General features: G+C 42.2%; 1 protein-coding gene across 2 annotated transcripts in view; it reads left to right on the top strand.

Moving 5' to 3' along the window:
• The window catches only part of zgc:172282 (leucine-rich repeat and fibronectin type III domain-containing protein 1-like protein), a 266,543-nt gene that overhangs the window by 215,572 nt on the left and 34,499 nt on the right, over nt 1–16,472 (top strand). For both annotated transcript variants that reach the window (XM_049577151.1, XM_049577150.1), the window contains one exon: nt 13,529–14,178. In XM_049577151.1, the coding sequence (XP_049433108.1) occupies nt 13,529–14,178 (650 nt within the window). The remainder of the gene's footprint in view (nt 1–13,528; nt 14,179–16,472) is intronic.

The following is a 16,472-nucleotide window of genomic DNA, read 5'->3' as shown; positions in this document are numbered from 1 at the left end:
TAGCTTCATTAGTCCAAAAAAATATCCCGTTGAACCAAAAGCCCATTTCTCTGACCTCCGCCCATTGCTCCTAAGTCCTGTTTTTCCAAAAACAGACACTCCCTGCAGGGTGTGGTGAATGTGCGGTTGGGTTTAGACACAAAACCAATGAGTTATGATTAGGAAAAGATCCTGCTTTGGCTTAACACACCCACATTTGGTGACACTAAAGTCGTTTGAAAAGCATTGATGGGTCGGGGAAAAACACCTGCATCTGGTGGCTCACACGACACTTGAAATGCACACTTCTTGCAGTTAGTTTCAGTTTTCCAGAGAAATCTGACTTTTAAGCAATGGGTTTGTTTTTGGGATACTGAGCTGGGGAAATGGGCTTCGATCCAGTGTGACATTTTTTGGACTTTGGAATTTTGGGCCGTCAGAACTGTGGCATGGCACCCAACCCGAACTTCACACATTTACTGTTTTTCTTTTGTCAAAACCCAACCCATGCCCAGCGCAGGTAATGTACTGAAGCACTGAGCTTGTCCCTGTCAAGCTATAGCTGTTATCATGGTTACAACTTGCCTGTACTGCGTTTACACCCGTAATACCTTGTAAGTGACAATCAAAAGGCTCTGTTTTCTATAAGCTATAGGTAGACTGTTTAAACACACACATTACGCAATGCCATCTGCAGTTATAAAATTTGAGTCTTACTATTGGCATCTGTTAAATCTTTGCGTCCATTAACTCTTCTTGAACTGTAACCACTGTTAACTTTTTGAACAATCCAACCATTGTCGTTTATTTGAAGTTATTGTGGAGGAAGATGACAGCATCCACCGTCGATGGCTTCAGCACTGTCCTCCTCTACTTGGACTGTCCTCCAGCAATGCAAGATTTCCAGTTGCTGTTACTGCTGTTAGCTTTAATTGGCCAGAATGTCCCAAGCAAGAACACCGAGCTAAGGGTAGCATCACGTGACAAATTTTGTACGACATCCTCCATCATAAGTTAGCTAACATTAGCTCACATGAATAGTTAGGGGTTTAAGTTTTGAGTGTTGAGTGTTGTCACTTGTTCAGCGTCCCAGCACTGGACAGCAAGTTGTCCCCACCACAGAGCCAAACCCAACCCAAACCCCGAACATCATGTGTAAACAGTTGTCCAAACCCATCCCAATCCATTGGGTAACATCAGTCAGGGATCAATACTAATGCACACATTAGCCCACATACACACAGTTATGCATGAGAAAATCATTAATATATGATCCAGATACAACGATAATAAATAAATATGTGGTATTTGATACAACATAATAGGTTTCAATAACTGTACCTTCAACAGTTAAGGGAGGGTGATATCTGCCCATCTACCTTCCTATATACTGTACATATATCCCATGAGGTGGTAGATCAGCTCTAAAAGGCAGTATGCAAATTCTGTTCTATTCCCTCTGTGAATTTCCATTTCAGTAATCAAGCAGTTAGACGGTGAAAAGCACACTTAAGTTGTGCTTTGCGGCAAACAGGCAAGGAATAACCTGGGGAAATGACAGCAATCTAGACGGTAATTACTAGTCTTCGATTGCATTGGCGTTGACAGCAGTTAGAGATGAAAAGCCAAGAAAGGAGAGCCGATGACGGGAGGGGGAAACATGTCAATACATTCTGTATTCTCTATTAAAATGTAGAGATACATGAGAAAATAGACCTGATGGTTTTAAAGCACACTGGCAGGAACAAACAATCTTTTCTGAACCAGATCATTCGAAAAATATGCAGAGAAGGCAAGATTACCATAGCTATTTAGTATTCAGGATGATACATGCGCTGTGGCAGATTGGTCTCAGTCACAGCACAGGGGGACGACGCCTTGCTCCCCACTTCCAACTGGTCACTGTGAAATGTCATTGGGCTCTCAGTAGCGGGTGGAAATAGTCATAGTTGAAACTTGGGTTGGGTTTGTATTAATAGGCATTATTTACACCAGAGTTCAAGGAGTAATTTGTTTAGAGAGATTGGGACAGAAAACAGCAGAACATTTTAAGTTATTGTGAGTAGGGTGAACTGAATGTCACTATTTAACATTCAAAGTGTCTATTGAGGTTTTTAAAGGAAGCTTTGGATGTCTGCTGTCAAATTTTGTGATGTCATAACAAGGGTTGTCAAACAATTAAAAGATGTAATCAAATTAATTACATGCTCTGTGATTAATTCATCGAAATTAATCACATGCAGCAATTTTTACTGTGAAAGAATTTCAAAATTTCAGTTCGAATGAATTTTGGCAGATGTGCCGTCTTAAATCTGCTGGATTTTGGACACAATTGTCCCCTGTCCTCTACCACTGATGCTGGTTTGCAGTCCATTGCAATCTATTTTGCAAGGGAGTTAGTTGGTCGGTCACAGTGGGACTTACTAAGTTTGCGTCTGGACCCCGATTCCAGTGTGGCTTGATGAGGCTGGCTGCTAGCTCAGACCTCCAGGCCTGCTGCTTTGTGTTGAGGTGATATTTCATGCTGGCAAGTACTACGATGGTATGAACATTCCTTACTGCAGGAAATGCAGAGAACGGTGCCTCATTCACCAGCTCCATCTGGGCGATTTTAAAAAGTAAATGTACCATTCACAGGGCCTAGCATAGCCGTCTCGTCTGCCTCCATCATGTGACAAAGCCACTGTGGCCTTCAGTGACACATCGGGTCAAAGGGCACCAGGGAAAAAGATTAATCAGCAAAGCGTATTTTTTCTGTGATTAATTAATCTAAAATAACATGTTATTTTGACAGCCGTAGTCATATATTTGTAAAAGAAATCTTCAAAAATCCTTACACAAAATCCCCAATTTATATAATGGTAAATGGACCTGCATTTGTATAGTGGCTTTCTTGTCATCTGACCACTCAAAGTGCTTTTTACACTATGAGTCACATTCACCCATTCACACACTGGCGGCCGAGGCTACCATACAAGGTGCCAACTGGTACTACTTTTTTTTTTTTAACACACTCACACACCAATGGAGCAGCCATTGGGAGCAATTTAGGGTTCAGTATCTTGCTCAAGGATACTTCAACTTCAATACTGCGGACTGGAGGAGCCGGGGATCCTACCGCTGATCTTCCGATTGGTGGACGACCCGCTCTACCTGTGAGCCACAGCCGTCCCATCACGTGATTTATTGGATAAAAAGAGTTTTTTTGTTTTTTTTTTTTAAATGAAGTCAACTTTAATTAATGAGTAAATCTGAATTATAGTGCTGTTAAACTGCTGCTTGACCACCCTGCCAGGTGATTATCCTGACCAGGATAGGGTGTCCTCACCAAGTGGATGTCCTGCTAATACAACTGAACTAGTTTCTGGCATGGGAGCTGCAACTGTGCAGAATTAATCTAATATAAAGCTGCACAGCTTTTGAATGTTGATTTAGAATTTGAGTGTTGGTGTAATGAAAGAGGTTTCCAATCTTTGAAATAGTCAGTACAACTCTAATTGTAAGTCTGTGGAAGTTATTTTGAAAGATGGGTTGAAATTCAGTTTAATGCAATCGTGTAACCCTAATTTTAAGTATTGAAATTTTGAAGATTGGCATAATTGTTACATGATGAAGATGTCTAACTGCCATGAGTATAAGGCCATGAAAGCATTTTTGACTGGCCCAGCAAAAACACGAGAATGGTGTGGTTACTAGAGTCAATGTGAACAGCATAATATTAAAGTACATTTGGATGGTGGAAATATGCAAAACATAAGAAGCAATTCACCAGAATAAGGTAAGGGAAAGGTTGCTCATATTATATACAATATGAAGAAGTGGTAAAGCTCAAACACAATCACAGGGATTTTACTCAAACATTATGTGAAGGCCTCTTTCTAGCTCTCTCTCTCATATTTGCTGCTCTCTAGTTCCCTCCAGTTGTCTGTCTAAGATTGCCAAGAGGTCCGTCAGAGTTGGCTGGCTGCAGCTGGAGGGGGAGTGGTCTAAAGACATAAATTGGCCTCCGTCCTAGGAGTTCCTCCTCTTTTTGCTGAGCCGCCAAGACAAACTCCACATGGCTTTTACCGTAGATCAGTTTGGTTTGGGTTATTTTGCTTTATTTCTACCACCCTCACTTCACTCATCCACACATACTTCAAACGACTGATGCCAATATTCCCATATTTTATCGAGCTGCTATGCTTAGTTTAATAAGCTCCTTTTGGTATCTTTCATTTAGGTGTGGAGTCTCTCCTTTGTTGCAAGTCCTGAGCCAGGTTTTTAACATTTGTGATAAAAACAGAGAGGATAAATGGTCAGCAATATCTGAGCAGACACACAAAAGGTCAGCAGCAAATGGGGTTAAAGTTTAAATCATCTGCACTTTCACTGCAGCCGCAAGATGTAAAATCTGAGCGGTGTGCTTTGCCCAAAGTAGCAGAGCCTCAAGGTTTGGTGTGATTGCTCTCTCCGATGGAAAACAATGGCTTGTGCTCATGCAGAGCGTTTTCTAGTGATCGTGTGTTAACAGCTTGTTAAAGAAATAAATACAATGGGGAAAAAGGGGATTATTTTGAGGAGCTGTCAGCTTATGCAATCATTTAAACACATTAATCAGGCTATTGTCATGCTTGCTGTATTTTTGTGCATGTGTACATAGAGCCAGATCACATGGCGCGCGCTAATCTGTTCAATTCAAACAGTGAGATAGTTGATCTGTTTGTGTATTTGAATGAGTCTTGCCGTCTTTTAGCTGTGTGTGGGTGCACATTTGTGTGTACGTGTGTGCCCGTGGGTGCGAGGATAAACCGAGGAGTGCCAAAGCATAACTGACTGTTGATCTGTTTGTATGGTGTGCGTGCAGTCGTACAAACCATTAGTTTTGCTTAGCAGCTGTGTGTGTCTTCGAATCTAAATCGTGGAGGAAAGGAATCCATTAAGCTGTTTAACTCTGTCTGAGTGTGTGAGCGTGCGTGTGTCCGTGGTTGAACCCATTAACTGAATAAATCATCCAGTATGATTGCGGTGTCAAATGGGCTTGCTGAACCATTTCTGCTTTGCCCAGCAGTCCTTGTCCCTTTTTTTAAAAGTCATGACACACTTGCACAGGACCCCAAACTCCCAGCCACAGTTAATTATTGATCGGTTGGAAATGTCGCTTCAATCCTCCCACATCTGTATAACTGTGGATGTACAAAACACAAACAGATGCCGGCCAGTGAGCAAATTAAATGCCATATGCTGATTTCATTAGATATAATTGAAGTTGCTACAATCATTTTTGTACATCTGGCAGCAGCGGAGGGGGGTGAATAAGAAAAGCATCCTTCCAGTGAAAGGCCCATGTTCATTCTCCTGTGTCAGAACTCAGCCTGTTTAAGTGTCCTCGAGCAAGGCGTTAAATCCTTCACTGCTCCGGGGTTGTACTGACCCTTTTTGAAGTCACCCTGGGTGAAATAATAAATAAAATAATTTAAAAAAAACATGTGCACAAATGTACAAATGTATGAGTTGCATTTACGATGGTAATCTTGAGAGCCGTTTAACTCATTATTGAAGAATTTTCGAGACCCAGATGTAGGAGCATTTAATGGAGCTTAATTAAGAAGAATTAGAGATAAGCAGTACAGTGAATCACTTTGCATGCCATGCTATTTCAGAGGGTTTTTCTCAGTTGGGAGTACTTCACCCTTTGCTAGATCTACGAGGTTCACTACATGCCCATAGTAGGTTTTTCCTTACACAGATTCTATCTGGTATTGGATCCTACACCAGAAACTATGCTTCCTTAAGTGGCTAAATGCTTTATCTCTAAGGTCTCATCCAATGCATACTGATGGCCAACATACATGAGACATGGATGTAGAGCGACACATCTGCTGTATGATTGCCCATAACAGCGGATGTCCATTTTAATCAACTGAGGCTGCTACACTGACCACAGAAGGTGATGCACGGGTCAGAACAGGCCAGTGTGATCTGCCCAATCTGTAGACATATGCGCTGATCAATAACCCGAACACACCCACAAACCTGTAAACTGGAGCCTAAAGTTTCTGTTAATGACCATGACTAATAGCCTACTTGCTACTGGCTGGACTGGCTATGATTTCCAGGAAACATAACAATGTAAAATGTTTGTTTTCAGAGTAACCTTGTAAGTGTTTTTAGATTTCACATTCAAATAAATCAAATCAATGCATCCTGTAGTTGCAACGATCCAGTTAATTAGTACCAGTTAATACAGCCTAGCTTACAAACCCTGCATAACCAACCTCATCATCACCAGGCAAAACTCCATACACACAGTGACGCTGGAACTTAACCACATGCTACAAAGATGGAGTCGATGTAACAGGTAAACAACCCCGCTCCCCCCTGCCTACACAACGTGATGCATATATACCCCATGTAGTTAGACCAGGGGTCGGCAACCTGCAGCTCCAGTGCTACTTGTGGCTCTTTAGCTCCTCTCCAGTGGCTCCCTGTGGCTTTGACAGAAAATTATATGTTAATCAATAGCTGCCATTTTTTTTAACATCTTAATTTTCACTTATTGTTGTCGGCTTGAAGTGATTCTTACATTCTTCACCTGCAAAAATGTGTAGCCTATACACAGATTTAAGATAATTTTAGCTGACAAAATGTGTGCCATCCGTCTGGCCTGGCACCATTTCCTCTACAAACATCACTAGTGTTGGCTACAGTAGTCTAAACTCTTCCTTGCTGGGCTAGCTGTGGATTCCAAATCAAAAAAGGGAAAAGTCTCAGGGGAAAATTGAGCATTTGTGGGTAAATTAGTTTGTTTTCATTGGCAATGCTGCAACGTTAAAGTACCAAATGATGACTAATAGCCCACTGCAGAATAGTCACCTTGTTCTTAAACTCATTAATGAATGCTCATCTAGATATATTAGTTATGCTGATAGGCTAAATTTGACTTAAAATGCTGTGTTACTTTCATCATGAGGCTCAAATATGTCTTGCGGCTCCAGACAGATTTTTTTCCCTTTGTTGGCCAAAAAAGGCCCTTTTGTTAGTTAAGGTTGCTGACCCCTGAGTTAGGTCATGAGGGGAGCCAGGGAATCCTGTTGCATCTTTAACAGATATCAGCGTATTTCACATAACCTTGGTTACCTTGGAGACAGAGCCAGTCCAGCTTTATCAGACTGCACCGACCAGTCATCCCTAGCAGACAGAGACTTGAACTACTGCACGGAAAGAGAGAGGCCATGACCCTGTGCCGCACTTTTAGGTTTGCAACCGACCCCGACATGAGTCAGAGCAACACTGTGTCACATTCTCTTTAGCCTAAAGGGGGAGAAATCCTTTCACAGCATTAAAGCATCCAATTTTTTGCACAGCATTTAGTCCTTCAAGTTTAACAAGGCCGGTGGTGTGGTATAAGACCCCCCCCCCAACCAAGAATTTCCTCTACCTCATCCTACTCACTCACTTCTTGGTTCATATGCAGCTGCCTTTTAGCAAAGCCTCGGGGCAGTGGAAGTTTCCCGGTTTGCTTCCTATTAAGAAGACAGCACCTACAGGCTGGGGGACACACCAGGGGATTTTCCACACTGATTTCCACCAGATTTGCCCCTCTTGACACTCACAGGAGAGATTGCATTTGGAGGCGATGGTGATGATTGGCAAAGATTATCTTGGTAGTGTGAAGGGGTTCACTGATTCAGTCTCACCCAATCTGGTTGGCTTAGATTGATCTGAGCTGCTTCACTGATAACATACTAGATATTTATGAACTGACATCTGATTGAGTCCAGTGGTGTGTCGGGTGTGCAGATTTATACCAAGAGTAGAGACTCGTGGCCAATGTGAGCGAGGTGACGAGATGAGATGCATACCTACTACTACTGATGAATACTCATTTATAATATGTTGTATTTTCTGGGAAGCCATGTGCCATGTTATATTAAAAAAAGCATGACTTCACCCAGATTCCAGTTGTATCATTCATTTTTAACGTTATATTAGGCTGTTTGTCATTGCACTTTGAATTAATCTGCAAATAGATGGGTGACTCACATTAAGTTGTGCATCCTTATGGCCCAAATACATGGGGCATGGGCGTGGTACGACCGTCTGCTGTAGCAGAAGACTGAAGCTGCTGCACTGACTACGGAAGCCACGCTTGCCTGAATGGGCATCGCACGGCATACACTACTTTCACGCCGGTCCTTTTTTCTGTGTGCAGCTCTGTGGCAATAAACAGATAAAAACTACATGGAACTGCTTAAAAAACAAGTACAGTCACTTTTAAAGTGATGAAAATGAATACCTCAGAGTGACAGAGGCAAAGTGATGCAGCACAGCAACCTTGTGAGTGGTTTTAGATTTCACATTAAAATAAATCAGTTGAAAACTGATTTATTAGTTGAAAACGATTCAGTTAATTAATTCAGTACCAGTTAATGTAGCATACACGTCCAAACCCTGTGTAACCAACTGCATTACCTATTGGCAGAACTCAATATGCACTCAGTGCAGCTGGCACACAACCACATGCTACAAAGACAGAGTCTGTGCGGCAGGTAAAAATCCCTGCACCACCCCGCCTCCATGACGCGTTGCATCCTTTCCTGATGCATTTTGCTGTTAGTCAGGCAATTTACCTTAATTACATTAATAGACCTAGTTCCCTTTTGTGTATGATTCTGTGCCCACAAAAGGATCTAACTGTCATATTGTCTTCATTGTGGTGTAGTCATTATGAAATATAATAAAAAAAAAAAAAATCAAATCACTATGACAAAGAGCTCACTGGAACGAAGCCAACTGACAGCAATTCACAACACAGTGGAAAAGTCAAGGACTGGCTGAGAGTATAGTGGACTGCACACCACAGCTCCTTCATTAGTTCTGTTGTCACATATTGGCAAAACAATACCTTACACTACCCTGTCTGACGGGTTCTCACTTTTTGAATTGATGGCAGTGGGATCACATCATTTCTGCTTAGTTCATTTTAAAGGAATTGTACCTCGCACCTCAAGGTGTTGTCACTATATGCTCATTCTAAGATTCAAACCGTACTTAAAATGAATACCTGTCACTTGAAAATCTGTATTAGGCTACCTGCCTACAGCTGTGTGGGTATTGAGAAGACTGATACACTGTTAGCATCGGAGGTGATGTAGTCACGTTGAAGGCTGCTCCCTTTGTCTCCATAACAATTTAATTAGAGTCAGTCACGACTTTTACATAATGTGTTTTGAGTCAGCTGACTGTGCTCTGAGGGAGACTTTTACACACCTCACTTTGCATCGTGACAATCACAACTCATATTTTCACAGCAGGAATATCATGTACACTTAAGCAATAAGTAACTTGTTAAAATGGAAAATAATGTGCCGGACTGCAGATAGATTAGAGGCTCATGTGCTTTGCAGATTTCACTGTAGGACGCGCTGTTTTCCATCTAATAAGCTATGACTTACTCACTTATGAGACTTCCCAGTCAGTAGTTTTTTGACGTGAAATAAAGTGGACACAGGCCCTGTTTTCTATGAATATACAGTACAGGCCAAAAGTTTGGACACACCTTCTCATTCAATGCGTTTTCTTTATTTTCATGACTATTTACATTGTAGATTCTCACTGAAGGCATCAAAACTATGAATGAACACATGTGGAGTTATGTACTTAACAAAAAAAGGTGAAATAACTGAAAACATGTTTTATATTCTAGTTTCTTCAAAATAGCCACCCTTTGCTCTGATTACTGCTTTGCACACTCTTGGCATTCTCTCCATGAGCTTCAAGAGGTAGTCACCTGAAATGGTTTCCACTTCACAGGTGTGCCTTATCAGGGTTAATTAGTGGAATTTCCTGCTTTATCAATGGGGTTAGGACCATCAGTTGTGTTGTGCAGAAGTCAGGTTAATACACAGCCGACAGCCCTATTGGACAACTGTTAAAATTCATATTATGGCAAGAACCAATCAGCTAACTAAAGAAAAACCAGTGGCCATCATTACTTTAAGAAATGAAGGTCAGTCAGTCCGGAAAATTGCAAAAACTTTAAATGTGTCCCCAAGTGGAGTCGCAAAAACCATCAAGCGCTACAACAAAACTGGCACACATGAGGACCGACCCAGGAAAGGAAGACCAAGAGTCACCTCTGCTTCTGAGGACAAGTTCATCCGAGGCACCAGCCTCAGAAATCGCAAGTTAACAGCAGCTCAGATCAGAGACCAGATGAATGCCAGAGCAGCAGACCCATCTCTAGAACAACTGTTAAGAGGAGACTGCGCGAATCAGGCCTTCATGGTCAAATAGCTGCTAGGAAACCACTGCTAAGGAGAGGCAACAAGCAGAAGAGATTTGTTTGGGCCAAGAAACATAAGGAATGGACATTAGACCAGTGGAAATCTGTGCTTTGGTCTGATGAGTCCAAATTTGAGATCTTTGGTTCCAACCGCCGTGTCTTTGTGAGACGCAGAAAAGGTGAACGGATGGATTCCACATGCCTGGTTCCCACTGTGAAGCATGGAGGAGGAGGTGTGATGGTGTGGGGGTGTTTTGCTGGTGACACTGTTGGGGATTTATTCAAAATTGAAGGCACACTGAACCAGCATGGCTACCACAGCATCCTGCAGCGACATGCCATCCCATCCGGTTTGCTTAGTTGGACGATCATTTATTTTTCAACAGGACAATGACCCCAAACACACCTCCAGGCTGTGTAAGGGCTATTTGACCAAGAAGGAGAGTGATGGAGTGCTGCGGCAGATGACCTGGCCTCCACAGTCACCGGACCTGAACCCAATCGAGATGGTTTGGGGTGAGCTGGACCGCAGAGTGAAGGCAAAGGGGCCAACAAGTGCTAAACACCTCTGGGAACTCCTTCAAGACTGTTGGAAAACCATTTCAGGTGACTACCTCTTGAAGCTCATGGAGAGAATGCCAAGAGTGTGCAAAGCAGTAATCAGAGCAAAGGGTGGCTATTTTGAAGAAACTAGAATATAAAACATGTTTTCAGTTATTTCACCTTTTTTTGTTAAGTACATAACTCCACATGTGTCCATTCATAGTTTTGATGCCTTCAGTGAGAATCTACAATGTAAATAGTCATGAAAATAAAGAAAACACATTGAATGAGAAGGTGTGTCCAAACTTTTGGCCTGTACTGTATATATTTTCTCCTCTTAGTCCCCCTTTTGAAATTGCTTTCAGGAACCCCAGCCCAGCTCTGATCTCAAATCATGCTGTTACCCTTTGGCAAGACATCAGGACCGTTAAAGTTTCCTGGTTCGATTCCTATTAAGAACTCAGTCCGGGGATCCTTTCACACCAGACTTCACAGCCACACAAGGTCACACACATACACACACACACACACACACACAGAAACACACGCACAGAGCTATCTGCCAAGATATACTTCCTGGTGGTGGTTCAATGCCATCGATGAGCTTGGCACTGAGACTGGGCCAGCCAATACCCTGCTGCCCACTGGCTTTCACAAACACACACAAACACGCTAGCCTCCCATCGGTTCTATTTCACTCTGACGATATTGCAAAGCTTGTCTGTCTTTGTGCAGAGGTGGAAATACATTTATGGGGGAGGAATGGGCACAGGCTGAAAGACTTACAGTACATAGGGGAAAATGTGAATGAAGCAGAAGTGAAATATGATTTAGATAAAAATGTAGCAATGACATAGGGGTGACAATTCCACTAGTGAAGACCCCTAGAGAAAGCAGAGAGACAAGCAGAGAGCAAAACTAAGATAAGCAGAGCAAAACCATTGCTCCTGTTTACCTGGGTGAGTTTTTTTTTTTCTCCCTTGGATTTCCCTCAGGAAAGCCTGCTGCCAAGGAAAAACTAGAACTATGGTATTTACCTCAGGAAAGACCGAGATAGAAGTCGACAATGGTAAGAATCAGGAATGCGTTTAATCAGAGGATAGTGATTTCTGCAGCTGTGGGGGATGGATCTGTGTGAGCCGTTTGTCAGATCACAGGCTTATGAATTCTAACTCTGTGGGGAAATAAGAACGATGAGGTGGCTGTTGTGCCACAGGCGGCACCGCATGGAAATGTATGATGATGGTGCATGTGTCACCGCTGCAGCTTTCATATAATAGCACACAACAGAATACAGGCGAGCAATACAAGCATCGTAAGTCATTTTGGGAAAGGATTCTTTTTTTGTTGTTGTTGTATGACTCTGCCTTGCTTGTTTGATTGGTACAGTGTGGTGGTGAATGGACACACAGAATTGGACAGCACAGGTTTGTGTTGGCAGATATTTTGGCTCTCTGATTCCAGTTGCGTTCGTCAGTGCAGCTTCTGTGAGAGTAGCTCCACTGTGCAATGTCATTGAGAGTATTGTGACATAATGTGGCAGGTCACATGATGACCATACCGCTTCCCTTTCACTTACACACAACATATATATATCTTTAAACACTAACTTAACAGCCCCTGGAAATCAGACCTATGCTGACCTCCAGGGGTTTAACTTTTGACCTTGCCACAGTGAAGTACAGGTGGATGCCAGGACTCCAGTGACATCACTGTTGGCTGTGGTCAGAGGTGAAGCTTTCAAACAGAGAGGGCACCAACACGCTGCTCCTCAGCCTGGTGCTAAAGCTACTCTTTAAGGGCTCCTTTATGCTCAACCTCAGAGACATATATGGACATGGACATCGCCTTCTGTCTGTGCTCTGCATTAATGTCATACGTATTTGTACACATTTTCTGGAAGCATACAGATACCGAAAAAATTGAGGAGAACCACTGGAAATTGTGGGTGCAGTTCAAGCAAGACACAACCACAGGACACAACAAAGACATTTTAAAAATAGCATAAAGGATGAATCTGTAGTACAGCGAAAAGAGTTGTCTGTCCACATGTTGCAGTGTAGTTCATGGCCTCACAGACTGACGATGCTGCCTCTATTAGAAATTAACATATAAATGGAGTATAAATGAGCCTTAAGACTGGAATAACTTTTTTTTGTATTTATTTATCTGGAATTTGGTTAAGACATCTATTTTATGTATAATCCTTTCCATATGAAATGTGTCTGCCAAGATAGATTTGCATAGGTGTTCATGCATCTGTGTGTATGTATTACACTTCAAGTAACTTGTGTTACAATCCTTTGTCCTTTTCTATGGCTGATTAAAAAAACTGATATATTGTACACCTTTCCTGGTTACTCTTTATTTTATGGGCGCATAATTTCGCTATGATTTCCCAAGAAGCTTCCTTCAAAAGACTGTAATTTGGGACTTCATTTACGGAAAACATATATTGAATGGTATTCTTGCACTGGCACTGACTACAGTAAAGGACTCTCAGTCAAGGTAGCAACTGATATGAATTAATGAATTAGAAGAGTATCAGTTGAATGCTGTCTCTACTTTTCCTGTAATTAATACCAAATTATATCACCAGAAAACCTCTTGATAACAATTAGGACCTTATTCAAAAGTTGGACCCATAAAACCCATAAAATAAAGTTTGTTCATTAATTAGTTTAAATTTATAAATTCCCTGTCATCACATCTCTGTTTGTTTTCTCTTTGCTTTGGCAGGATGATTCCATCCACCAGCAATGATTTCCTGGTTCGGGACCTCGCCGCTGGACGCAACTACGACCTTTGCGTCCTGGCTGTGTTTGATGATGTCATCACATCACTGACCGCAACCCGTCCTCTGGGCTGTCTGTCATTCACCACAGACACAGAGTTCAGCCAGTGCCAAGCATTGCACAGCCACTTCCTGGGTGGCACAATGATCATCATCATTGGAGGGATTATTGTTGCCTCTGTGCTGGTTTTTATTATCATCTTAATGATACGATACAAGGTTTACAGCCACCAAGGGGCAGGCCACGGAAAAGCAGCCATCGCGGCGACAGCGCCAAGACCACAGAGCAATGGACAAGGAGGAGGCGGACAGGTCCAAGTTCTCCCTCGCTCTGCCTCAAAAATGCCTGACAGTCAGGACGACCAAGCACTGCCGCCGTCCAGGGCCATGTCGCCTAGCAACACTCTGAGAGACACTGTGGCATTGGTCGAGGAGGAGAGCAGTGGACGGAGCATAATGACAAGGACTGACTCCTTGGCCAATGAGGAGTTGCTCTCGCCCACCAAGGCCCGCTTCTCCTCCAGGGTGGCCATTGAGATGAAAAGCAGACCACCATCTGTCGCCAAAGAGCCCACCTCCCCCAAGGAACTGGCAGGTAGTGGAGAGACAGATATGGAGATAGACACAGAGGAGGCGAGCAGCAGAGCAAGAAGGAAGTATTGCAGAGAGGTGGAAAGAAATACAAAAAGAAGTTGACGTAGGAAGAGCAGGGAATTACCAAGCAGAGAGAGCAAAAAAAAAAAAAAAATACAGTCCAACAGAAAGAGATGGAGGATGAGAAATAGACAATGTGCAATTGAGGGTGTGAAATTGAGCAAGATAATAACGGAGAGTGGAACAGTGAGAAACTGAGTGAGTGTGAATGAGAGAATGAATAAGAGAGATGCCATCCTCATGGATTGGGAGGATACTAGTAAGAGAGACAGAGGGGGAAACAAATGTTTTATCTGTAGAGCTGGGGTAGCATCTGACGTTGTAGTTAACTCTGCTGACAAAACAGATGACAGTATCTCTCACTCCGTATTAGAAAGGTTTTATGGTTTTTCATCTCATGAAACAAAAAACTCTGAATTTACCTCCCTACGGTGGAGTGGAATTAACCTATAACATCACATCATCCAAGCTCGTTGATATTTGTTTTCTGCTGTTGTCAATTACCAAGCCTTATTTCTTAACAACGGAGGATACATGGTAGGTAGGACGTTAACTCAAAGGCATCAAATCTGTTAAGAAGTTAAAGAAACGACAGAGTTTATTTTGTTTGCCTTAGTGAGTTATACAAGATGCTATGAAACAGCACTTTTTGGGCCTTTTTTCTCATGCATAGCAAGACTGTGTCGGTGGCTTAAGAAATCTTTGGGAGTTGGAGTTAGAGGAAAGAGGGATTTAGTAATGCAGGTGGGATCACCCATCGCACCTCAGCTAACATTATTCCAGTTGGCGCTCCTTATGTGTCCTCCATTAGGGTGCTACAAACTATTAGACTTTAAGCACCCCAAGAAGGCTTGTTTGCCATTAAGAATGACACAACCAGAGCACTAAAGAGTGAAGAAGGAAAGTTACTTCAGTGCAGATTTGAAGCCATTGAAAGTCGGCTAAAGTTCAATACCAAATTGGAAGAAATCCAAGACCCTAATTCCCCCTTTATAAAAAATGCCGTCGTGAGAACTTAAAATGCGCAATTTTTTTGCAGTCTTTATCACATCTGTGTGCCTTTCTTGGCAGAACAAAAAAGTTGTTACACAGTGTAAAAGATGCTGTAAAGTCTCTGAAGGGGCTTACAAAAGCAACAAGCATCACACATTAGCTTACACGCTCTGATAAGTGTCTACTCTGTGAATATTCTATTTATTTATTTTTTCTTAACTTCCCTAATAAAAAATAAAATAAAATAAAATAAAAATCAGTTAACATGCATTTTGACATCACTGTAAGCTGTTCAGGCACTCTCTCCATAAAGCTAACCCTTTACTACAGTATATGTATGCATGTTTAGACAGCTGTATACACTCACAGTTCAGATTTTGCCCCCCAGGGTGTTCTCAGTATAAATCCAAGCAACTTGCTTTAGATTCAGCAGCAGCATAATCGAACCCCCCAAGGGATAACAAAGCCAAATCCAGCAGACACAGAGAACTTAGAGGGAATATAGTGTACATAATGCACAAGGCAACTGATGGAACTATTGTTAATGTACATGCCGTGATATAAGAAGCTGTAAGGAGAGAGCATTGTGGTAGTGGAGCAAGATAATCAGCATGACCAGTAAAAGCTAAGTGTTGGGGGTAAGGGGCTAACCAGTGATAGCAGTAAACAGGAAAAGCACTCAGCAAGTACTTTAAATTATAGTCATACAGAGTATTTACAAAGGTCTTCACATGGGTTGGGTCACTGACTAATAAGCCAAACATCGTAACTTAAAAGCCCTCATCTGTCCATCCATCCACAACAGCACCAGGGTGCATGCATGTTTGCGTTGGTGCTAATGGCATAAAATTGCGTGCTTAAACAGTAACAATTCTGATTTATCTAACAGGTGAACTACAAGCTGCCGGATGGGCAAATTTGTACCTATTTTAGCGACTAAATAAGCCTGTTTCCACCAAACACTTTCAGTATGGTACCTTTGGAACCAAAAGTAACCCTTCAGACATGGTACCTAGACCCTAGATCCTTTTAGCATTTCCCCCACAGACAGTACTCTTTCATGTGGGCAGGGTTGTTGTCACTCACTGCTCCATCCAGCACTCACTGTATTTCCTCCTTTGTCAGTCTGCACCTCATTTATCATCCACAAAACAGGGCTGGACGTTGACATTTTCAAAAAAAAAAGAGCAGCTGCAGTGTTGATGGGTTATTTAAAATTACCAGTTTTGTGCATTTAGTCCT

Source organism: Epinephelus fuscoguttatus, linkage group LG5 (genome assembly GCF_011397635.1).
Source record: "Epinephelus fuscoguttatus linkage group LG5, E.fuscoguttatus.final_Chr_v1".
In the NCBI taxonomy this organism is placed as follows: Eukaryota; Metazoa; Chordata; class Actinopteri; order Perciformes; family Serranidae; genus Epinephelus; species Epinephelus fuscoguttatus.
This window is presented reverse-complemented; position numbering and strand designations above follow the sequence as displayed.